This window comes from Clarias gariepinus, chromosome 3 (genome assembly GCF_024256425.1).
Source record: "Clarias gariepinus isolate MV-2021 ecotype Netherlands chromosome 3, CGAR_prim_01v2, whole genome shotgun sequence".
Taxonomy (NCBI): Eukaryota; Metazoa; Chordata; class Actinopteri; order Siluriformes; family Clariidae; genus Clarias; species Clarias gariepinus.
In genome coordinates, this window is record NC_071102.1 from 21739545 (window position 1) to 21766034 (window position 26490).

Below are 26490 nucleotides of genomic sequence, written 5' to 3' on the forward strand. Positions count from 1 at the left end.
TAATTAATTAATTAATTTATTTTCCAAAATGAACATTCATCGAAATCCTGCGTCATATTAAAAAAAAGGAAGTTGGGATAATAAATCATTTGGCATTTTGTTATCTTGCCATTGCTTTTTATAGCATTTTTCAAAACAACATTTAGGGACTGAAGTGGAAAAATATTAATCAAGGAATTATCACGGTATGCTTTTGTGTGTCAAGTCACGTATCACCAAGCTGAATGAGGTGCCAGTCCATTGCAGAACACAAGCACACACACACTTACACACACACTCATTCACGTGCTCACTAGGGGAATTTAGAAAACACTAGTTAGCCTAAACTGCATGTCTTTGGACTGTGGGAGGAAACCGGAGTATCCATCGGAAACTTAATCCTTACATTACACGTGCCTACAACAGACCCAAAACACCATGAACGCAAAATTGTCTCGAAACGCATAAAAGCACGACTAAAAGCTGCGTGAGCCCACAAGAGCTCGACATCATACTCGTTTTGAGACTTTGAAGATGGGGGATGGTGGTTGATGTCTCAGCTTCTTTTTTCGGTCCCTTTAAACACTCAGTCTACATCATAGACAGACATCGATGCCTAGACACAAGACTGGCCCGTAAGCAAAAATGAGTAACTGGAGGAGCTTCAAAATAAAAAGCACCATAAAGTGTACATTTCTATATAGGGCTATATAGGATATTCGCTATATATATATATATATATATATATATATATATATATATATATATATATATATATATATATATACTGTATACAATTTCTAATACTATAAACATACTGTATAACTGAATGTTGCATTATTTGCAAAGATTTTAAACCCTTAATAATATAGAATTGGGACTTTATAAAAGTGTGATACAGAATTGCAGTATAAATCGAATCAGCACCTACTGTACAGTAGGTATGGTGATGATATTGTATCAGGTGGTAACATCTTTAGTAATACTGTAGTTCATGTTTGGATAAAAGAAATTAAGAAAGGATACAGGAGACTATGAGGCTATAAAAATATAAACATATTTACCTTTAATGATGTATTTCCTTGTTACAAAGTGTAACTACAAACACTTGTCATTGTCAATATTTTTATTGACACCAAATAATAGGGTGAAAGTATATGAAAATCAAAGAGGGGACAAGAAAGCAGGAAAAAAAGAAATGGTTGCATTCAAATCATAGAAAAGAAAGTAAGGGAACAAACACAGTGTACAGTATAGATGATGCATACTCTTTGCAGGTGGATATCAGTCTGTTTTCTGTTTTTCGTAGGTTTTTTTTTGGTTTGTTTGTTTTAATTTCTGTTATTTTCTCCAATAATAACCTGATGACCTTTACATTAATTTAGGCTGTGTGGTGTGGAGCATGGAAGTGTGCTGTGGTGCCCCCTAGTGCTGATGAAAAGTAAAGCAACAGCATTATGATTAAACTTCTCTGTAGATAACTCTACTGACCTAGATCTTTTCATTTTTCAGTGACACAGATTTGCTGCAATAACAAAAACAAAGAAAAAAAAGCCTCCATGGAAATAAATTCCTAGGTGATGATTAATTGGTCCATGTGCAAATTTGTTTTTGCAACATTAACCGTCATGCCCCCCAACGCCATGCTACCAAATGTTGACAATGAGTTTGTTTTAAAATAAATCGTCACTATTGGTGTCCTGGTCTCTGCAGCTGTCCACTGCAACCTGAGTCAGAATGGGATCGATCACCAGGTGTGTATGGCGGATACGAGCTCACACGTGGAAGACGAGGCTGTGGATCAGGGCCCAGGATTGAACGATGGCGGCTCGGGATTTCAGCAGCACAGTCCAGGATTCCAGCACTGCGCTCCACCACAACGCTCCATCTCCGAATCTGAACTCTCCAAGGTAAAAACACACGATTGTACAGTACACCATCATGTACTAGTGCAGCTGAGAGCTTAATGAAAGTACGATACATTTACAAACCATAAATAAAGGACAGTTTTAGGGTTTCATTTTATTAGGATAAACATAACCTTAATCAGTGACCTGTTTTATTTATTTTATTAATAGTTGACTCAAATTCGTATTAAAGATGCTTTTATATCCATGAAGTATCACTGCAGCAAAAGCATAAAACACAGTGAAGAATAATCATTAGTGATGCATGGCTAAGTCTTGCTTCTGTGCAGCAGTGGTTTATTTTGGTGTTAAGAACTAATGGATTCTATCACTTCCCGCCTTTCTGTTTAATGCTGTAGGAGCTTTTCTTGGACTGAAGTAGTCTCTCAGGTGCGGTTTAAAATAAATAACCCCTGGCAATGTGCATTGATGATTTGACACTATGATAAATCATCTACTTACGATCCTTTGTGGGTTTAATTTTAGGGGAAAAAAAGAGATAAAAATAGTACTCGAACAAATGTACTTCTGTATGGCTGCTCCTCTAACGGAGGATTCTGACACAATATTCCAAAAGTTTACATAAAAAGGGAAAATTATTATTATTATTATTATTTTTTAGCAAAAAGTCTTCTAAGGATTTTCATAGTGAGTTTATATTATGGTTTATTTAATACGAGGGTTGTCCTGAAAGTAATGCCAAAGTGAGCATAACTTTTTTATGAACTGACATAAGTCCTTTGAAGTGGACATGTTGTTAGAATAACTCTTGCTTTACATAAAGGTACTAATGAATATAGTCTCCATCACAAGCCGTGCATTCGCGCCATCGATGAACCCAGCTCTCGAATCCTGCTTGAAAATCCCCTTTGTCGCAGTTGATGGTCTCCCACTGTGTGGTTTGTCTTCAGTGCTGGTTTCCACTTCTTTAAACTTTTTCATCCATAAAAAACACATGCACATTGCTTTTGTCAAAAACATACTGTACTCTCCAAAAACATACTGTAGCACAGTAAGAGACTAGCAGTCTATCAGTCTACCAGTCTGGGGGCTTGTCTAGCAGTGCTAATCATGTAAAGTGTTAATACTACAGCGGTTCCGCTCTTAATTCTTATTGCTTTTACAGTATAGGTAAACATGAGCCTATGAAAGAGAATTATCAAAAAAAAAAAAAAACTTTTTTTTTAGAATTTTGACTATTTTTTATTAGAATTTTGACTCTAAACTAAAGATTTCTTCCAAAATTGCAGAAAAAACATGTATCTAAAATGTCCATAATTCAGTCTCGATACAGTTTTTCTCTGGCACAGTCAGTCTGAGTGAGCAGGTAGAAGCCGGTTCGGTTTCTTTTGCTCAGGGTAAATTAGTTAACGACTAATCTTGTTTGAGAGATGTAACAAGTGTAAATTAGATTGTTCATAAATAGATAGCCTGACTCTGACTTTTTAACCCTGTTATAACTAGAATCTGCTGTTTGTTGTTCGGTGGGATTTGCATTTATTGCAGTGCATTTTGTGCCTGTGCCGTAAGGTACAGATCAAGTGCGTGTGACATGTCCATCCACAAAGGAAAAAGAGAAAAGGAAAGGAAAAAAAGTGCTGCTACAGATAGATAGATAACAGACAGACAGACAGATAGATAGATAGATAGATAGATAGATAGATAGATAGATAGATAGATAGATTGTGATAAAATTATTATACACCTAGAAAATATATGTAACCATTATGATAAAAAAACTATTAAAAATTAGAAACTATTGACCTTAACCCGATAGAACACCTTTGGAATAAATTATTATTATTATTATTATTATTATTATTATTATTATTATTATTATTTTATTATTATTATTATTATTATTTAATCTGAGTGACTGTTTTTATTTTTGCACTGAAGAAATTGCACTTTAATTTCGTTGTACAATGTCTCATTGCTATTCTAGGCGGAGACTCCGAGCCACGCCTTCTCGTCCAACAACAGTGTCTGACCTCACAAATGTGCTTCTAGAAGAATTATCAAAAATTTCCATAAACACACTTTTTAATCTAAAAAATAAAAAAAGCAAATCAAGTGGGGCCAACATCCTATTAAACCCAGTGGATTAAGAATTAGATGTTACACAAGTTCATATGCATGTGAAGGTAGGCAAGCCAATACTTTTGCCAATATAGTGTTTATCAACTAGACATGTAAATAGTATAAATCTGTGTATAAAATTTGTGAAGTTTATATATATTAGGGCAAATATTAAATTGTACAATTAAACGAGATGCAGGTCAAATAGGTCCATATATATATATATACTTGGTAAATAAATATATAACAAGGCAGTGAATATATGCAGTATGAATAGATAATGGTAGGAGTTTTTATTTGTCCCTTTTGTGTGTGTGTTTGGTATGACTTTTACCCTATTCAGTTCCCAGTGTCCATTGCACCTCACATATCAGTCCCATGATGTTGACGTGTTGTCCACCTGCACATTGTTCAGCTTAATTAGTTTACCTGTTTGTGTTCCAAATACCAGACGATACCAAATGCAAAGAATTCATCCATACAATGGAAATGAATGTAACCGTTTATTTAGTGCTGGTTTAATTTTTTTTTTAATTACTTTTAATGAAGGATAGAAATATTAGCCTCCAACCTTTTAAACATTTCCCTGGAGATGAACGTTCTGTAAGGCCCCAACCTGTGTTTAAATAAAACACACCTGGTCATCCTGTAACCAGAGGTGTATGGTAACTAACTACTGTATATTTACTACATTTGCTATTGTACTAAATTGCGAATTTCATGCATTCCCATTCACTCGAGTAGTTTTATACAGTAAGTTGATACTTTTTACTTTTACTTTACTACATCCTACAACAGACCTTTACTTTCTACATCTGCATGGTGTTGCGTTGTTTCAGAGTGGTGTGTACTGTAGTATTTAAAGTTGTAACCTGCTGGCTTGTATGCTATTATGCATATTTACATGATTTGCCTTCCCTTCATGAAATGCTTAATCGTGTAGGAGGTGTTTGAAATCAGAAGAGGAGCGATGAAACATCATGGTCACAGTAAAGATAAAAAGACAGAGATAGAGAGGAACTTTTAACTTTTAATTAAAGGTTACTGTGAGCTAATGCATGGCAAGTACTTTTTTACTTTTACTCAAGAAGAAATGTAAAAAAAAAAAAAAGTACCTCTACTCTTACTGGAATAATAATTCACCTAGAGTATTAATACTTTTACTCAAGTTAAGGATTAGAGTCCTTTACACACCGTTGCCTGTAACTGATTCTAACATGCACCAACATGCATTTAACTTGTATTCATATATTTTAAGCTAAAATATTCCCTGAAGTGTATTAAAACATATCACATGTGTGTTAATGTTATAAATGTAAAATTAATACATACTGTAGTTATCGAAAAAAGGTTCCTGTTGCAAATGAATGCGTTGAGTTTTTGGTTTATTTATACATAAACTTGGATATTATACTTTTATTCAGATTTTTCGAGAACATGCACACACAGACACCAGCTATAGCTACATGGACAATAATTCTTCAATCTGATTGAAATCAGTCTGATTAGAGTGTATGGTTTCATGGACACTGATCTGATAAGATGTGCATTTACATGTTCAAAGCATTGAATCAGAATTAAACATCTTTGGTTTTGCCTGCTGTCAAACATTTAATCTGCAAAAAAAAAAAATTTCCCCCCTCCAGCTTTGAGGTTAAATTAGGCTTCTCATCTTGTCAGATAGCGTTATGATTGGTTACAGGAATTCAGTCTCATCTACAGTATGATTGGTTAGATGTTGAACATACTACATGTGATGCAGGGTGTCACTTCTCCCTGGGTGAAAGTCCGCAGTACGGAGGAGTGTAGGAGAGTTGTTGTGCAATGGAATAAAAATTCAAACGATGTGAAATTTCCCTTATGGAAACTTACATGAGACAAAAACTGCACAGAAAGAAAAGTATGGTCTCAAAGGTGAACTGCTGTAATACACCACATGATGGCGCTCTGTTTTCATTTAAATGATCATCATTAGAAAGGATGGGTTTTTGGCTGTGACCCAGTGCTGGGTTCCTTTAGATGAGCACCTCTCTGTGCTTTCTGTGCATAAAACACTGACATGCTAAAATGATCAAAATAGTCGTTATAGGTGGTGCAGCAGCTAAAGAAAAAGGAATTGCATGAATGTTGAGGGATCTGGTGGGTTCATAAGATTTTTGCAGTTTTTAAGATGTTTTCACTTGAGTTTTTTTTCTTTTCTTCAGTAGTACAAAAAAATGTATATCCTTTTAGTAGAAATAAAATAAATGTGATTGGTTTATATTATATTAATACCTTATCTTTGAAATCTTAAGACCTCACAGGTGCTGCTGATTTATTTATGTACTTGAAACTCATTTTGCTTTGTTGCTATAGGAACGTGGAAATACCTGTGTTCTGCAATTATACTAAGGACTTTGTGTGTGTGTGCGCGCACGCTCTTTGTAATTGTGCCTATACCTATGGCAGCCATATGCGAGTTACAAAGTGTGTTTGTGCCTAAATAAGAGCTATTTCCAGTTTGGGTCCATGTCCGGTTGCTTCCCCACATCTCTCCCACTCTATAATATTAATTAAAAGGAAATCCTTGTACATTGTTTTTCAGAGCTAAATAAATCCGAACCACATCCTTTGCTTAAAGCGTGCTTCTGTCTTTCTTTTCCAAATCAGTGCACAACGCTATGGCGTGCATTAGAAGAATGCGCACTCACAGGTGTGTTCTGTTAACAGCTGGGTTATTTCTGAATTAGCACGTCCGTGAAAACAAGCCAGCGCTCTAACGACTTGCTCAGAGGAGTGTGAGAGTGATCCATAAGAGACGTGTACCCGATAAGTGTTGGTCTGCTATAGGTGACAGCCATAACTGTACATCTAGTATTATAAATGTTGATATAGCAGTCTAGAATATGAGGGGCGTTCAAGTCAAATTGGCACTTGATGAAATTTGACAGGATGAAATTTTCCTGAATGTGATTGTAAAAGTGATTGACATTTACAGAAGACTTTAAGTACAGTGTGGTGATGAGACTCTTAGCCGCAGTAAAACATTAAAGGTTTTAAAAAAGGCTGTACATCCTTTAATGACATCCCGGGCGAGGTGGCTCTAAACCCACTGTAACGCCTAATCCGTGCAAAACGCTGGATAACTTTTCGCCAAAGTGTACTTTAATCATTCTGGAACTGTACACACAATCATTCACCAACACCACTCGTACGTTACAGGAACTCGGCTGGGAGTTATTGCCACGTCCCCCGTACAGTCCTGACCTCTCTCCAAGTCATTTCCATATGTTTGGTCTATTTAAGGAGTTCCTGGGAGGCCGTTGTTTCAGACGTGAATTAGACAGGCAGTCCGATACTGAAAAATCTTTCTACCTTGATGGTGTCCAAGCACTAGTGAAACACTGGGATAAGTGCATTATCTCTATATAGAGGATTATATAAAGAAATAAAATTAAGATTAGGATTAAGATTCAATTATTTGTCATATATTACCTTACAGCTCAGTGAAAGTTTTTTTTTGTTTGGTATTTTTCCTTCACACTCGCATACTGCCAGAATACAGCGCCCCCTGGAGCAGACAGGATTAAGGGCCTGGACAGGAATCTTGGCCTGGAATCTTGGCAATGCTTGGCTTGAACCCCCGACCTTCCAATCAGTTATTTAGAGCCGTAACCATTTGAGCCTTCCCAAATAAAGGTATTTTTACTGTCATAACTGTCTTGTTATCCTGCACAATCAAAAGTCCAAGTTTGACTTAAACATCCCTTGCATACCATGTTTCATTGATCTAAATATCTTTTTTTCTCTCGATTATGCTGCAGTTGCCCAACAATGCCCCCACCGCATTGCCGAGTGACTTGTGGCGAACTCAGAACATGCCTACCTGACACAACTTGCCAATCAGCACTCATAAATAGTACAATCATCATAATGTATAGTTTTAGAATCGCTAAAGTGTTAATAATACTTTCTACTGATGGTGACTGTGACTCATGTCGGAGCAGATGGATTGTGATCAAAGACAGCTCAAGCTCTGTGTGACGCTCATCTTGGTGCTACCCAGGAGGTAGCCACAGTGTGTATAAACATCATGCAGTAGAAAATGTTCAAGGATAGCTTAGAAGGTTGTGGGTTTAAACCCCAGCATCACAAAGTTGCCACTTTTGGGCCCTTGAGCAAAGCCCTTAAACCTTAATTGCTCAGATATAAAAAATTTTATTAAATGTAAGTCACTATTTGTAAATGTAAAATCACAATTTTATATAATGATCTGAGACATTGTGTATCTTCGACTCTTGTGTTTTTGCCAGGTAACATTGAACCAGGACAAACTGTAGCTATAGGCTTTAAACACTGTAGACAGAAAAGAAATACAAAAGAGAAGATTCTAAATCTTTTGATTATTGATTCTAAATCTTTTGATTATTGAATATTAATTAAAATTTCCCTTTGCTAAATCAAAGGTGTTTAGGACAACTGAAGTACTATATATTATGTTAGTTTAATTATTATTATTTTTTATCTCTATCATTGGGGGCTCTAATTAAATTCGGATTCACTTTTTTATTTGCATCACCAATGTACTTGGTTCAGGTACTGAAGGTAGTTTAGTGCCCTTTATTGGAATGATGTCCTGTCCACTTCTTTCTTTGCCACCAGTTCACAAATGGCAGCACACACTGATAAAGTCACTCACACTTACTTTAGGCATGTGAAGTGGTGGCTATCTGAGACTGAAACCCTCTCACTATGATTGGAGAAGCTCAGGATCAGGAGTTCTTCTCTTTTCTTTATAGGAGTGTTCAAAAGTGTCTTTAACATGAACTGGTGTTGGATTTCATATTACCCATCACCTGTGTGTTTTTTAATACTCTTTTCAATCATTAATTACTAAAATGGCCGGCCAGTCAAGTTCTTCCACACCAAACTCGCTCATCCATGTCTTTATGGACTTTGCTTTGTGCACTGGTGAGCAGCCATGTTGGAACTAGAATGGGCCGTTACCAAATTGTTCCCACAAAGTTGGGAGCAGGAAATTGTCCAAAATGTCTTGGCATGCTAAAGCATTAGGAGTTCCTTTCACTGGACATGTCCAACTCATTAAAAACAACCCCATACCAGTTCCAACATGACTAAACACCACTGCACAAAGTGCGCAAAAAAAATCCATGAAGACATGGATGAGGGAGTTTGGTGTGGAACAACTTGACTGGACTCAACCCGATAGAACACCTTTGGGATGAATTGGAGTGGAGAAATCGGGCCAGGCCTTCTCATCCAACATCAGTGTCTGACCTCACAAATGCGCTGCTGGAATAATGGTAAAAATTTCCATAAACACAATCCTAAACCTTGTGGAAAGCCTTCACAGAAGAGTTAAAGCTGTTATAGCTGCAAAGGGGTTGGGCAACATCATATTAAACCCTATGGATTAGGAATTGGATGTTACCCAAGTTCATATGCATGTGAAGACGGGTAAATGCATACTTTTGGAAATTAAGTGCGTGTTCCTCAAAGAAAATAAGCAAAGGCCACAGAGGTTCAGGTAGAGAAAAAAATGTTTGTGCATTTTTTTTCCCTTTCTTTTATTAAAATTAAATAAGTTAATCAGGCAAAGGTGCCAGGAGAGATGCTAGTGCTTTAGAGAACCCAGTCATGTGACTTTAGAACCACTATAGGGATCATCTGGCAGTTTTGCTCTTTGCTCTGCCATTTACTCTCTGCAGTTGGAGTATGTTAGCACAAGCAGCTTCTTGCTGCATCTCACGTAGCTTCTTTTGCCTCTATTTGCAGTCTTTAAAACACAAATCTGTGGGAATAATTTGCTGGCACAGTCAAGAACCTAAAGGCAATCTGTTGTTTTGTCTCTTGCTCTTGTCCCAAATAGAACGAGGCGATCATTTAATGGCTCCTGGGTCTGTATGCCAAAGACCTGTCCAGGCATCGATGGCAGCTGGCGCAGCATGTTTTTACATTTGTCTCAGACAAATGGCATTTCAACCAATTAACTTTGCTTGTCTTCCATGGATTTACCCCACCCTCACCCCGTTGCTGTGACTGCCTCCACTTGGATTTGTACCGGCTGTGTATAAGATCTATGTGCATACTGCATTTTTGTTTATTATTTCCTTAAGGGGCATTAGGACCTGTGCCAACTTCAGCCCTATGATATTGCTCGCAAATCAGCATGTCAGCTCCTATATAAAGCTTCCTCAGCATGTACCCTTAATGAGCAGTACAGGCTCGAGCTCGGTCTTTCTGCATCCGCATTCCGCATTGATCTCATGCCTAGGGTGCCTGCAACTGTAATTGCAGTCAGTAAGCCTGAGGTTTTATCAAGTCGCAGCTTTAACAGTTTGTGAAATGTGTGTAAAAAGGTCCTTAGTGAAATCAGTTAAATTGTGGAGTAGCCTAGCTGCTTTCAGGGGCTAGAAATGGGTTAGATGTGTATTCAGTTGAATCTGTCTGTAGCCTGTTCAGTGCTGCTGCAGATGGACTACTGCTTTCCTTTCTGCTTTTCAGTCAGGACATTTACTGTATATGATGTCGTTTTAGTCTGACTAAAACCAGGCTTTTAAATTAAACGTAAACATGTTGGTTTGATTAAACTCGTACTGAAGCAAAATTCTCAAAGCACAGCCAGTTAATGCGATTGGGAGTCGAGTTACTCCTGCACATATCCCTCCATCGGAAGCAGAAATGGAAGTCAAACAAAATGCAGAACAGAAGAAGAACCTGCAAACCATTCAGCGGTGTCACCTGCCTTTTGGTTAGAACACCATACAGTAACCACAAGGTATAGCGACTTGTGCAGGGCTGTAAAGTTGTCCATGTTTTTCACCGCTCAACGTACTACAGTACGTTCACAGACCTACATTACTGAACAAGCTGAAGGCCGGCATATCACCACCTATAGTAGCACAGTCTGCTACTGTATTTCGGTCAATAAATTGACTGTTTCCTCTGTGCTTGTATACTGGGACAAGGACAGCAGTCCAATTAAATAGCCCAATGAAGCTATAACCATAGCCCGACTTCACTATGTATGTAAACGTACTGAGTGATGAGCTACCAGGATCCTGTCAAAGTCAGCGTCCAATTCAGAAATTATAGAACATCAGAGACTGTTTATGAATGTTAAGTCACTTTAGTGGGGTCTGTCCCTTACCGCATTGCAAATATGTAGGCTAAAAAATGGACACTTTTTTTCTGTTCCAAGAGACTGCTTAGGGGAGTCTTCTTCTATTCCTGACACTGCAACTAAGTTTACCATATTCCTTTTATAGAGCTCTGTATGTTCTGTCCATAGTGTGTAATTCCTCGTTGCAGGTCTACTCCATATACACACACACGATTAGCAAAACTTAAATGTACGAACTAAAGTTTTTAAGACTAATCATTCTTTAAGTATCCACAGTGCAGAATAACACATTTCCTGATTACTAAAAACCTTTATATTAGTTACAATCACAGTTGAACTCGGTGAATGATACAGTAATGGCATGCTGGCTTATTGATTAGCACTGTTGGCCCGCACCTCTAGGATCCGGGTTCAATTCCTGGCTCAGTGTCTGTGTGTGTGTGTGGAGTTTTCATGTTCTCCCCGTGCTTGGAGGGTTTACTCCCCGGTTTTCTCCTACAGTCCAATTACATGCATATTAGACAAATTGGCGTTCCCAAATTGTTTGTGGTGTGTGAATGTTGACCGGAGGTCCTGCCATGGTTATAAAAATGGTAAAATATATACTGTACAATGGTCACGATTCAAACATCCACAATTTCTGGTTGGACTATAGTTTTTTTTTAAGGATGGATGAAATGATGCTGTACATTCTGACCCAGACTATTGAAATGCTGTTGGGTTTCAGTGTCTTTGACTTGAGAAAAAGGTCATGCATTAGTCACAGAAGAGTAATTTTTCACTGCATTGCAATTGTCCGATTAGACATATTGTGAGTTCTTTATGTAATTAAATTAGTCTATTATTGGTTGACTTAACTTAAGACAAGAACGGTTAACACTTAACACTTATTTATGTATATACTATAGTTTGCATTAAGTACTAACCACACCACCATTCCCTCTTTGGGAGACCGAAAAAAAATTATTGCTTTGTATGTGAAATTCGATGGAACAACCTAAAGACCGACAACAGCAAACTATGATTTTACACCCCCCCCCCCCTTAAACATACATGTCCATAGTAAAATTCTGCCACACTGACTCCAGAATAATTTTTTTATTCATTTTTAATTTATATAATGTTTGCATTTAAGGAGATAAAATATTGCAGTTCCTAAACTATAATATTGCAGCACTCTATTCACCCTAAACTCACTCTATATAGTACTCTAAACTATTATTTTCTTCTTCTGTAACTGAATTAACTAAAAAAAAATGTATATTGAATTGGGAATATTTATAAAATTGTCATACTTATAGAATGGCAATACAAATTAAATAAGCACAAAGGTATCGTTATATGGTACTGTGTGGTCCCCAGTGATCATCCCTACCATTTACCGTCTATAACTAGGCCACACCCACACACACACCATCTGCACAATCTAGTACTTTTGCCATATGTTACACATGCAGTTTTATATATTTTGTACGCCAAAATATGATCCTGTACTAAACTTTTGCACTGAACTGCCACTTTAATTCCATTTAGGTCTGCCGCTCATGTCTTAAAATATTTATTACTTACTGCATTCCCACACTATAGTCTTAGACGAAATTAAAATGTATACATTAATTCTTCTTTTAGTCAATGTTTTATATGGAATTACTCTCACCGTGTTTATATTTGAAAAGAGATGTATATAATTAAGGAAACCTTTTTGTCTTGTCTGTTGTCCAGTCAGGGACGGTGAAACTGTCCAAACCGGTGGCGTTGTGGACTCAGCAGGATGTGTGTAAGTGGCTGAAGAAGCACTGCCCGAACCAGCACCAAGTCTACAGTGATGCCTTCAAACAGCATGATATTACAGGTACACGCTCTTCCTATCAGTGCACACATCACGATCCCAGCCAAGGACACACACACACACACACACACACACACACACACACACACACACACACACAAACTGCTTCAATTAATTCATGCAATTTCTATTTCTTATCTTGCATGATCGCCTGGTTTAGAGTTTCTCACAGTGTGTTTATCATCTCTGTAGTTTTTTCAGGATGTGTTGTAGCGTTATATTGATTAATGTTCACTGTTATTCAGTGTGAATATAAGCAGTAATTCGGTAGCGATGATTTCGGTGCTGATTTTAATCCAGCATCATTTAGCGAGCTACAGACCTGATGCGACAGTGAATACTATTTGATTTTTAAAACAGCTGAAATAGGATTTAATACATGCTGTATTTATTTTCTTCCTTTTTTTCAAAACCAAACATCAAATATTAATTGTTGGAGCAATCCATGAGACTTGTTTTTTTTTTTTTATATATATATATTTTATAAGATCCTGTGCATATAAACAGCTTTGACTACTGAAACAACTGCGTGTCCTTGCCTAAATCATTATAATGTGTCTCGATTGCACTCAGTGCTAAGGGCCTGGCCAAAGCATCTGCCAATTAGCAGTAATGTATGCAGAAAATATGCAAGCAACTGCGTTTGACTATCCCGCATTAATTAACAGAACCTCGTTAACAAACGCCAGGCCTCACCAATTAGTGACAGTGCAATTTGCATCTCTCTCTCTCTCTATTTTCTCCAGTGAGTGTAACATGAAGTGCCACTCTACACACTTCATTAGAGTAAACAAAAGATTGTGTCTCAGATGTACATCATGTGGTGGGAAAAACTTGCTTTGATCAAGGACACAAATACAAAAGGAACACTCAGGAAGTCACTGGTGTCGAATCTGGGTCGCTGTTTGAATATTAAACGCGAAATTGCTTTCCCGCACAATCACATGTTTGAAGCAGAGGTTCTCTAATGTATTGCACATGGGGTAAGTGAGCAATAAATGTGGCTGATCTCCCTGGAATATTCTGGCTTTTTATTACTTGACTGTCAACGGATAGAACACGAGGTCCTATTTCACATCAATTTATACAGTAGGATCTGCTTGTTTTATAAGTCCAAGGTTTGGATTAAACCCATTTGATTAAAGTGATCAGACTAATATCCATAAATGATATTAGTTCATGTTTATTAACACTGTCGGGTTCTATCAAGATACAGATTGTCATGGAGCCCACTTGGCGGTCTAACTTATTTCTCTTATGCGAGATGGTATCAAAAAGTTCCAAGATCTGCGCATCACAGGTCTGGTCACGTTGACCATATGTCCACCCGCGCACGCCCTAAACTCGGGAGTAGAATTCGGTGTTTTTTCGGTGTTTTCGGTGAATCTTTGATGCACAATACCACGAATGTCAAAAAAGATGATGAGCAGATACTCAGTTAAACCTACAGACCTTTTTCACTCTTCCACTGTGAAGACTTTTGCTTCGCCTCAGGGTCGTACTTATACATCCAAGTTCTGTCACCGAAGGCCAGGTCATCTACGGCACGGAGTTCTTGGCAGACTTCCATGTGACGTTCTCTCCGCTCCTGGGTCAGCAGCCTGGGAACTAACTCGGCAGCAACACGGCGCATGTTCAAAACGCGTGAGGACCACCTGGACTGTTCTGTATGACAAAGCAGCAACGTTGTGGATTGTTCTCCGACGATCGTCATGCACAATGGTTTTAAAATTTTCGGGGGTTGAGCTCTTTGAAGGTCTTCCTTACTGTATCTCTTATCCTCTTACAGTGATGTTCTAACGTTCTTGAAATGCACGTGCCACTCAAAACACATCGAACGACTTATGGCGGCATCGTTTTAAACTTGTCGAATAATATCAAACGTCTCTGTGGCAGGTTTGCCCAGTTTCACGCAGAATTTCACAGTCACCCTTTGTTCTAACTTGCTGTCCATGACGAGGTCGCATACGTGGTAACGCAGGTGTTTAGAATAGCTCCAGTTGCACAGCTCCAGATGTCTTTTAGCACGCCGACTTACTGTACGAAGGTCGGTGCTCCTTGCGACTGTGCCGTACAGCCTTGTGCTGCCATCTGTTGGCATGTTACAAAATTAGTCTTGAAACTACCGTGTAATAATTTCAAGTTTCTTTAGAGTCCTACCTTTTCAAAATTAGATTATCGTACTCAGTAAATCATACTGAGCTTAATGTACTCTCACCCCAAGTTGCAGGTTTAATTTCCTATGGTTTATAACCATCATCCTGTGTATGGTGGCCTGGGGGCTTGGAGCCCATCATTGGGAACTTACAGCACAAGTCTAGGTACATCCTGGTTGGGCTGCCAACTCATTTCGGGGTGCAAGCACACAATCCCTCACCCAATCCCACGCTACAGGCAATTTGGGAATACCAGTTAGCCAGAGATGAGATTTGATCCCCCAATCATGGAGGTGTGAGGCGGTGGTGCTAACCTCCTCCTTACATATATACAATTGGCTCTTGCAGCCATTTAGTCAAGCTAAAGTCTTTCAATTTCTAAGACACACAGCGTACTTGCTTTCAGTGGAGCTTTTTTCCCAGGGTGCAGACACATGGTAAACCTGCAGCTCTCCGTTTCTCTCTCGTTCTGTTCCTCTCTCTTCAGACTCCCTGAATTTAATTTGAACTCTGAACTGTTATTAAAATTGCATTAATGCATATTAAGGCATAATTAGATATTGGTCCCTAATCTGCAGTAATTACAAAGACGGATCAGGCGAGTCGTTTTGGTAAATGAGCTAAGCACATATTTTGGTAGCGCAGGAGTATCGAAAGTGCACTCTGCCTGTTAATGTGCTGATTTACTGATTGAAGCAGAGCACGTTTTTTTTTCTTTTTCTCATTCTAATGCTTCTACCATAGCTTAAAAAAAACTGACAGTAATCATTTAGAAGCCAGGAATGAAGAGGTGAGCTATAAAATTGCATTGAAATTAAGCACTCATTCATGTAAATGTTTTAATCATTTTGTGTTGGTACATTTACATTATGCAGCTCAGTTTATTTAAAGCACATACTGCATATGCAAGATATCTTTTTTTTTGCAGTCCCTTGAATGACCACTAGGCTCTAAAAGTGAGTCAATCCCCATATTTTTAAATTTATGGAAGTGTAAATGTGTGAGAAAATGTGTTGTCCTTGATGAAGAAGCCAAGGATGATGACGACAGTGACAAGGAAAAACTCCCTGAGATGGTAATAGGAAGAAACCTTGAGAGGAACCAGACTCAACAGGGAACCCATCCTCATTTGGGTGATAACAGATAGAAATTATATAACATCATGTGTGTTATGCAGCGGAAAGTACAATATAACAGAAATTCTTTAAATTAACATGAAGTCCAGTTTAACATGAGTCAGTAGATGCAGAGGGCAACTGGGGTCTGGATTACTAGAGGCACAGGAGCAGGATGTGTAGCTCCAAACCATCATGAAGCAGAATCCAGCTGGAGCTGGTCCTTCTCTGGATGCCTTAGGAACCTCGCAGGGTCGGCCTTTGTCTAATGAAGCTGGCACAGATGCCTCGGGATGGGTAGAAAAATAAAGAACAGATGGGGAGAATTAGCGTAGTTGCTATTCAGGATAGATGTACTGGAATATGAGGTTATGGAATGAGTTATGTGTATGCCAGATTGAAGTCTACTTATTGCATCTTGAGTCTACTTTTTAACTGGAAAACTGTCTGAGCCCCGAACACTGTCTGAAAGGCTGTAGAGCTCCATGTTAAAACTTGAACATGTTTACCTCCTGATACTGAAACCGTTTTGGTCTCCATAGCTAACTCATCAGTTAAAAGTGTATTAATTTTATGGATAATTGGGGATGGGGCCGATTTGAGTGACGGCTTCATCGCAATATTAAACTGCTAGCTGTTGGCTGTGTATCACTTTAGTTAAACAGCTAATTGGAATCGTAGTTTAGCTTGCCACAAGAAATGTTGACACAGGATGACATCTAGGTTACTGATGACAAAGTTAGATCAAATGCGAAGTAAAGGAGTACAAGTTAATGTTAAGCTCCAGCTAAGCTAGCTAGCTGAGGTTAGTATGCATGTTCCAACCAACAGCTAGGCTCCATTTGGTGCCCATTTATGGATTAAATGGGTGTTAAGGCAGAGCTTAAGCAAACAGAGCTCCAACAGTTGAGCTTTAAAACCACTCCTTAGAAAACCTGTGGGTGACATCATAGAGGGTTTTTCCAGCTCTTATACAGTCTATGGTCTGCACTTAAGGTTAGTTAAATCCGAAGATGATTCTTATCTGTACAACCTGTGTTCATCTAGGAGAACTATAGCCTACAAAGCTCAAAGTATCCATCAGAACCAAATTATGAAAGACTAAAACCTAGCTCTAGATTATATTCACATGTACGCAGCAAGGCTCATCCTAATTACGGCAGCGATAGCAATAAAACAATTAAGTGTAACAAGAAGGCTTACCAGATATTACATTCATGATAAAATTCTGCATTCAGTTAAAAAGATGAGTGTACTCTAGAAGTATGTTTAAAATGACTGATATAAGCAGAAATCACAAATTTTGCTTAAAGCAGCAGAGCTCGGAAAAACACCGCAGCGTTGCAATTAAGTCAAAATGGGAAAATTGGCTACATGCATCTTCAGGACTGCCATGCACCAGTACTTGAAAATTACATTATAATCTCATAATACAAAAAGTTCAGTAAGCTTTTTCATAACAGAATAAATGGACAATATTTGAATTATCCAGTGAGCATATTTGTCTGAGTGCAAGCCCTTTAGTCTATCAGTAAACTCAAGGGAAGGAGGATTTTAAAAAAATCCTTTTTACATAAGGAGTTGAACCAAGCTACGCACTTAAAAATACCATACCAATCGATTTAAAGCTTGAAGGCAGCTTATTGAAAAGGGGAAGAGTTTAAACCGACTTTTATTGATATTGCTTATTTTATTTACCGTCTCTGGTTTGACTTGTAAAGTGTCCATGGGGCTCGTTCCAAAAAAAAAAAAAGAAAGTTTTTTGATAAACAGAATGTTTAATGGTGAGTGATAAAAGCTAGGTTTATTCTTTACTTTAAGTTAAACATGGACTGGGTCAAAAGTGGTAATGTGGTGCACCATCATGAAACAAAACAACCACTTTAAATCTATGCAGTTTTAATTATGGGTATAAACTAATCACTTAATCACTAAAGCTTAAACATTAAAAGGTTGCCATTCAGTCAACTTGTTATCTGGACAAGTGATTTTAATTAACTGGGCTTTAATAAAGGTTATTTAATTACTGCTGGTATATGCAGTAGGGGTTCTTGCATGTATAATGCCCTGGGCAAACTCCACTTTAGCACTCCACCAACAACAATGGGGGGGAAAAAAAGCAACATTTTGCTCTAACTTTGTTTTATTTAGAGAATCAACAGAAATGATTACATACAGTTAAAACAAATAATTGACTAATTCTTAGCATAGGTTCCACAGCATACACCAAACATCAACACCACCCCCAGGTGAACTGAACAGTAATGATCACCAACTATACACCAGTAAACTGGGGACAGGATCGAGGCCACCAATGGTTCACCCATGCCTGTGAAAACCTAAGGCCTGACCATACAGTCCAAAAAGCCAGGTCAGCACAAATCTTCAAAAAAGTATATGCTGGCCACAATTGAAAAGCACCAGAACAGCCCGTGCTCCATAGCTGGTCATTCATGGGGTCCACAGACAAAGAGCCCAAGGCCACCAAATAAACTCCTCACATCCCAATACCGAGGTCCCACCCTGCAATCCACAGCACCCGGAGAATCCGCTGCCAACCTCCTAGTGCCAGACACTAGAGCATAACCCAAGAGGCCCTGCCGAGCCACACCCTGAGTGGCCAGAGCTGCCCTGGTGGCAACACAAAACTTGGTGGTTTTAATGTTGTTGGTCTTTCAGTGGACCATCACATCCGCACAACAACTTGGCACATGTTTTACACCGGATGCCCTTCCTGATGCAACCCTCCCATTGAATCCAGGCTTATGAATGGAGGATTTAATTTTAATTATTTTAACCTACTCAATATATCATAAAAGATACAAAATATCAGCATAAAAAAGGCATCTTTTAGGTTAGCAAAAACATTGGAATTTCCCATGATTAAGCTCAGCATAGTAAATACAATAACGGGAAACTTTCATGACGTCACCTCTGTGCAGGTTGTTCAAGCCATTAACATGTTTATTGGGTTGTAATCGTTTTATTTTTGTAAGCTACGATATTATCTGGTGTGATGGCATGTGTGATACCTATAGCAACATTGGTTAACAAAGGTGGTAACTGTTATATTAGCCTTTCTCATTACATGCATAGTACTGTACTCATAAAGAGATAATATTGCTCCAAACCTTTAGTCTGATGCTCCTTTTTTTTATTTCGTCTTATTTTCTAACTTGATGGATTTGACCTTTTCTTATCCATTTTTTGGCTTTTTTTCTTTTTTGGAATTATCCAGCATTAGTACGTTTCTTGTCTCCCCCACTGAGAGTCAAGACTAAACCAGTTGTAGTCTAGGTTTATACCATTCTTTTTTTTATTTTTATGTTTAGAACTAATTTACTGTTTACAGTATTCCAAATTAAATATGGTTTAGGTGGAAGTAGTATTGTCCAATTTATTGCATAAAAATCTAAATCACAATATAGACCGTTGCAAATATTTAATTGCAAAATGTTACAATTTATTACAGCTTCGAGATGAAATAAACAAACCTCCTCCTAATGAGTTGATTTGTCCAATTATCAGCTGTCAAAATACATTTGAATGTAAAATGGTATGTTTAGATTTAGTTATTTGTGACTTACCATTTAATAGATCCTTACACTGGGTTACTAGGTTACTAAGTAAGTATCATCAGTGAAATACTATTGGAAAAGGAAAATGACAGTTGATTGTCCAATGTTACCCCAAGATTGCGAGCAGTAACTGAAGGATTGATCCAATTGTTGTCCAGGGAGATCTTGACAGGGGGCTGAACCACCTGGGAAGAACAGCAATTCTGTTTTAATCAGATCGAGTTTCAGCTGATGAGCTTTCATCCAGGATGAAATGTCTGCCAGACATGCTGAGACCTGGAGTGTCTGAGAGAGGAAAGGAAACAATGAGTTGCGTACAGTATCATCTGCATAGCAATGGTATGAAAAGCCATTTGAGAATATGACCTTATCAAGAAAGAAGGTGCAGAGGGATAACTGAAGAGGACCAAGTACTGAGCCTTGTGGGACACCAGTGGAGAGTCAGTGTTGAGCAAATGTTGATACCCTCCTCATATAACCAATCTTGTACATTTTATACTTTAATACTGCAGTTTACATTGCAATCGCAATGTGTCAACATTTTTTATAGCCCATTTGTTGGCCTTTTGTAGTTCAAAACATTTTACTAATTTCGTTGCTGGACAAATTTAAAGGTGTGCTTTTTATAATAGATTTCCCTCGTAAACACCCTCCCCCCCAACCCCTTTTTTGACCAAAAAGAATACAGTATTTAAATTGCACCTTATAACATCTAAAGTTTTACTACATGCAAGCATTATTTGAAAATATTATACAATTGTTGACTTTAGGAGCGATCTTGCAGTAGGATCTACACCTACACTATTACTGTACAAAATGCTCCGGTAAAAATATATTGGTACAGTGATAGACAATCTCTTTTGACCCCAATATGGTCTTGCAGAGAGAAAAAAATTTTAACATGTACAGTACACATATAACCAAACAGGGGGCTGTTTGTGACATCTGACCATCATAAAGGCTCTCTGACCATCATAAAGGCTCTTTGTGTGTTTTGGTCCTTCCTGCCTTTGTGATCATTCAGTTACAAAAGCATTAGTTATGTCATGGTGGTCTACAGTCAGCATTTAACTTCTTCCCAAATTGTTAAGACAGGTCGAGGAGAGAGCTATATGCAATGACACACAAGTTCTTCTCCTCCTGTCTTCCCGAATCATGTCTCCATGGAGCTTGCTTTGTGCACAGCGGTATTGGGTTTGGATTGATTTGCTCCATTAAAAGAAAACTGTAATACTACAGCGCACACAGGCTTTCTTTAAAACTGTGTGCTTACAATTTGAGGCAGAACCACAAATGGGTATTATGTCCAAATACTTTTGGACATGTATTAGTATTAGTTTAAAATGTTATCATTGGACAACGATGTTATTAATTAATTTGATTTATTAGAGCAACCTCCTAAAAGTTAGCCAAGTAAGACAAATTCTTTCTGGTGTTTATATTAAATATGTTTTTATTAAAGTCAGTGCCAGGGTCCGGGTTTGATTTTCCACCTCGGGGTCTGCGTGCATGGAGTTTGCATGTTCTCCCTATGCTTGGTGGGTTTTCCCCAGATATTCTGGTTTCCTCCATCAGTCCAAAGACATGCAGTTTAGGTTAATTGGTGTTCACAAATTGGTCGTTGTGTTTGTTTGTACCCTGCGATGGATTGGCACCCTTTCCAGGATTTTTACCCCGCCTCGTACCCTGGCTCTCCTGGGTTTGGCTCCAGGTCCCCCTGTGCCCCTGTATACAGAGTAAGGGGTATAGAATGAAATTTTATGAATGAATGAAGCCAGCACCACTTTGTTCTTGCTGTTTCTTGCTACAAGAGTTATTGGCCTTTGGCCACAACAGTACACTACTTCTTGTAGTCGACATGTAAAAACCACTTTTATAAATATAATCATAGCCCTGGTGAACATGTAATAGGAGGTTGGAATTGTTTTGAGGTGTTGTATTGGCTGTATCTAACTGAAGTTACGTCTGCAAGGCATCCTGTCTCAAACCGAACCTCGGTCTTGAGGAGTTTAAACTGGCATTGGTATAACATTTGGAATGCCTGGCATTGTTTTAATGTGTTGAAGCGAGTGCTCCCTTACAGCAATCTTTTTTTTTTTTTTTTTTTTCGTGTGTGTGTCAGTCATAAGGAACTTATACCTTAAATTACTGCCTCAGATTCTCCTTGCTGTGATTTTGTGCCATGCCTCCTGGGTTGTCAACGTGGCAGCTTCTGTTTAGGCATTTCCTGTTCAGGGAATTCTTGTTTTTCCACAATACTTGACAAATTGCAGGTAGAAAAAAAACAATACAGCAGAGATGCATTACCTGTGGGTTTTTTTTAAGGCCTTTGCATTTATTTAGTTGGTTTTGTGTGGGATTTGCTTTTCTGACGTTTAGCTCGAGCTGAGTGTAGCGTAACAGGTTTACTAGCAGTCTGTTATGTGCTACTGTGAGTTTATTGCATTACTATAAAGGCCTAGATTATAACTGTATTAATACATTAATTTCTGTGTTATTGTGTAGCACAAGCTTAACCAATTTGGAGATTGTGCAAAAGCTGGGTCTATCAGCCGCAGGGATGTTGTTTGACAACCTGGAACATGATCATATGTCATAAAACGGCTCTCCAAGTTGTTGTTTTTTTATACACTAAAGGCCAGCAGATTTAATGTACACATGCAGGGACTTTGCTTAGGACAGGAACTGCGGCACTGAAGGAAAAGAGCTGAAGGCGCTCACGAAAACCAGCCAGCCCTTCTGCTGTCAAGCTAAATGAAACCAGCTGGGATGCTTCTCGTTAACAGGCTGTACTCTCATGTCCTCACTGGAAAGCAAATTATTCTAGTGCATTTTGGCCCAAAAGCAGTCATGCTCACATTTGCCAAAAAAAAAAACCTGAGTGTGTGTGTGTGTGTGGGGGGGGGGGGGGGGGTGGGTCGGGTTTTAAAAGCTGGATTTATTTACGAGCCTTGATGATAGTTTTATAAGGAACCAGCATATGTAACGCGCTCACAAGCTGTCCTTCTACACTCGGTCTTGGCTCGAGAATGATCGACGCTCTGATGCCTCCCCCCTTTTTTTCCCTCTCCCTATTTTTTTTGTGCACATTGAACCCATGAAGTTTTTTTTTTTCATTGTTGCTGACTTGGGGTTGTTCAGGGGTCCTCTCTTTTTACTGACATCCAGTTGATTTGTTTTATTTGTGTATGTTTTTCCCCCCTGCCTCATTCTGTCATGACAAGCAACTTGGGTCTGAATAGCCTTTAAAATCAGATTTATTGTTTTGCAGCATTTTATGCGCTAGAGGCAAAGAGGTCATGAAATTAAAAGTACTTTAACAAACGGAGTTTTGCAAAACACAACACAAACTACTCGAACAGCCACGTGGTACGTTGTTTAGCTCTGACGAGAAATCTGATTGGACAAGAGGCATTCCACATGGAGCATAAACAGCATTGGGATGTTTAACTGTAGTGTATGTATGGTTTCGCATCACAGGTGTGCCAAAAATTGTTAGTTACACAAAATGTAAAAAAAAACCACATTTAAGAAAACGTCCCATAACGTCATTTCCTCTTAAACAACATTTTGTCTCCTTAGTAATCGCTGTAAGTCATTTTGAATCGCCTCTGAACCGTCTGTGTTTTTCTGTTCATGGCTAATGCGAGCAACAAAACTAACTAGCTAGCTTCTAACACTAAGCTGAATCCCAAATCCCTCTCTAACCCCTATTTGAGGGCATTACTTGGTGTGTGGAACAAGGGACTCAACATTGTGCACTAGCTTTCCATCTAACACTATTTGGGATTCGACCCCTAACCGCGAAAGTTGGCTGATATTCTAAAACAGAACAATAGAGTAGAACAATAAAGTCAATTTTAAATAAATAGTAAATTAAGTTTGTCTGGACTGTTCACATTTTGGCTACATGGAACCGGTAAGAATTTAAAACAACTTTCACCCTTATTAAGCATACTAAATGTAGGTTGCTAACTCTTAGTCGCAGAAGTGGGCGCTGTGTGGGCGGAGCAAAATAACTGGTTAAATAAACAAACAATTTACAATCTGATTTGATAATCAATGGTGTTTGTGTAAGAACAAAACTTGTATAAAAGCAATATCATACTCAAGGCCATGCTGTTGTACTGAATATCTGCACGGCTTTGGCACAGGTTGCTCCCCTTGTGGCTACGACCGCATGAAAGCCGTGCTGATATTCAGTGCAACTGTGCTACCTATTGCTAAAGTATTACAAATAAAAATATTTAAAAGATTTTAAAAGATTTTATAAATTTTTTGCTGTTAAAGTGAATTATGAACAATAAGGAGAAAATGGATTTAAAAGAAAATCACACAAGGTTGTAGGATGTACCATTAGGTACAGTACCAGTCAAAAGTTTGGACACAAGTTTGGATTTATTTTCTATCTTCTAGAACAATACTGGATTTTTTAAAACTACGGAATAACACATATTGTATTGTTGTTCTTGCATTAACAGGCCATTATTAAGGATTTACAGAGCAAATACATCTCAATATCAACTGTTCAGAGGAGAATTTTGTGTATTTTGGATAAACGCCTTTTGTGTTTTTACAGTGTAGAAAGAAATAAAAATCAGCAAAGAACGTAAAGTTAGAAGGGGTGTCCAAACTTGTTGAACTGTAAGGTGAATTAAACCTCGTGCATTATAATTAGACAATTTTATTCCAGTGTACTTTTCCCTTGATGCGAGGGTGGAACCACCCAAGGTACATCTTTTATCCCTTAGTATCTACCATCTATACATTTAAAATAATTGAAAGCACATAATTTGAGCTTGTATCTTTTAAAGCTTTACTCTAAGGTACACCGTCTGTACCTCCCAGGATACAGACTAAGATCACAAAAGATGTGTCCTTGATGGTACCAAGAAAAAGAAAACAAATCTCAGTTTGGTTCCTTTACTTCTCTTAGTGTTTAGAACTACAACATAGTTTTGTGCATACACAAAATACACCACTGCATCTCCCATTAGGTGAATACACCAGCCCCCTATAAACGTCAATTTATAAAATACAGAAAAATGGTCCAAAAGAAATGTCTCTCTCTGTTCTATATCAAGACAGCAATCCAGCAGGAAGCAAAATCAATGAACACATTGAAACAGTTTTGCCATTTCTGTCTTTGCCTTTAGACCTGATTTGAAGAAGGCAATTTGGGACGTTTGGTAAGATGATAATAGATACGTCAAGAAATGCAAATATTAGCCAAGCATCTGGTCGAATATTAAAACCCAGAGGATCCAGGAGCTGCATGGAGGAGAGAGAGAGAGAGAGAGAGAGAGAGAAATATTAGAGACTATTTATATCACATCTAGGGATAGAGATGAGAACCTTTCGAATTAATATTATTTTAAGCATACAGTTAATATCCTAAAGTAAAAATATTTGACTGTTTATACCAAGCAGGCATAACATTAAAACCATTAGGTAACAATAATTATCTTGTAGCCACCTCTCAAGGGTAGGGCTGGGTATTGTTTTACTATACCGTTGCCAAATCAATGCTTTTAAAATGGTAGCGGTGCCTGAACCACATGGTGGATAACATTAACGAACAGCTTTTTATTACTGTACAGCCTTGCACCTTCAGGGTCTGGGTTCGATTCCCAGGCATGGTCGATTCCCGTCTCTTTGTGCATGGAGTTTGCATGCTCTCCCTGTGCTTGGTGGGTTTCCTCTGGGTCCTCCGGTTTCGGAAATGCAGATTAGGCTAATTGGTGTTCCCAAATTTCCCGTTATATGTAAATGAGTGTGTGGATTGGCACCCTTAGTAATACTATCTAGTTCCCACGCCTTAATAAGTCATAGCCACAACATAGTGTAGTGCATGGCCACAAAATTTCTACTACAAAAAAATACTACAGTATGTTGTGGCCTGACTTACTAAAGCATGGGAACAAGATACTAGTTGTGGTCATGACTTAATAAGGCGTGGGAACAAGATACTATGTTATGCAAGATACTATGTTGAGATAGTGTAGTGCATGGCCAGAAGGTACTATCTCGTTCCCACTCCTTAATATGTCGTAGCCACATGTTACTGTATATAATTTAATTTCCACATCTTAGTATGTTGTGGCCGTGCATTATAGTAACTCGTTCCTACGCCTTTTGTAAGGCATGACCACAACATAGTACCTTGTTCTCATGCTTTAGTAAGTCATGGACACAACACGGTACAGTATCTCGGGGCCATGCATTTATACAGTACCATCTTAGTATGTCGTGTCCACAACATAGTGTCTTGTTCTCATGCCTAAGTAAGTCATGGCTGCAACAAAGTAATAATGCATGGCCACAAGATACTATATTGGTCTCATGCCTTAGTAAGTCTTTCATGTTCCTTAAATCATACTATACTATACTGCAGAAATTGCTTAGGAATGGTTTTAAGAACATGAAAGAAAAGAGCTCACAGTGTTGACTTGGCCTACAAATTTCCCACATCTCAATCTGATCTAGAATATACAGTATGGGATGTCTTGGAAAAACAAGTCTGATCCATGGAGGCCCGTCCTCGCAACTTCAGGACATCCTGTGAATGTCTTGGTGCCAGGTACCACAACACACCTTCAGAGTCCATGTCTCGATGGATCAGAACTGTTCTGGTGGTACAAGTGGGAATTAACAGTGCTATTATGTTATGGCTGATCAGTGTACGATATGAGAAATGATTGTTT

At 38.3% G+C, this 26490-nt stretch overlaps 1 protein-coding gene across 3 annotated transcripts in view; it reads left to right on the top strand.

Moving 5' to 3' along the window:
* The window catches only part of samd12 (sterile alpha motif domain containing 12), a 154345-nt gene that overhangs the window by 28186 nt on the left and 99669 nt on the right, over positions 1 to 26490 (top strand). For all 3 annotated transcript variants that reach the window (XM_053493163.1, XM_053493162.1, XM_053493164.1), the window contains exons 2-3: positions 1693 to 1889; positions 12811 to 12940. In XM_053493163.1, coding sequence (XP_053349138.1) covers positions 1693 to 1889; positions 12811 to 12940 — 327 coding nt within the window. The remainder of the gene's footprint in view (positions 1 to 1692; positions 1890 to 12810; positions 12941 to 26490) is intronic.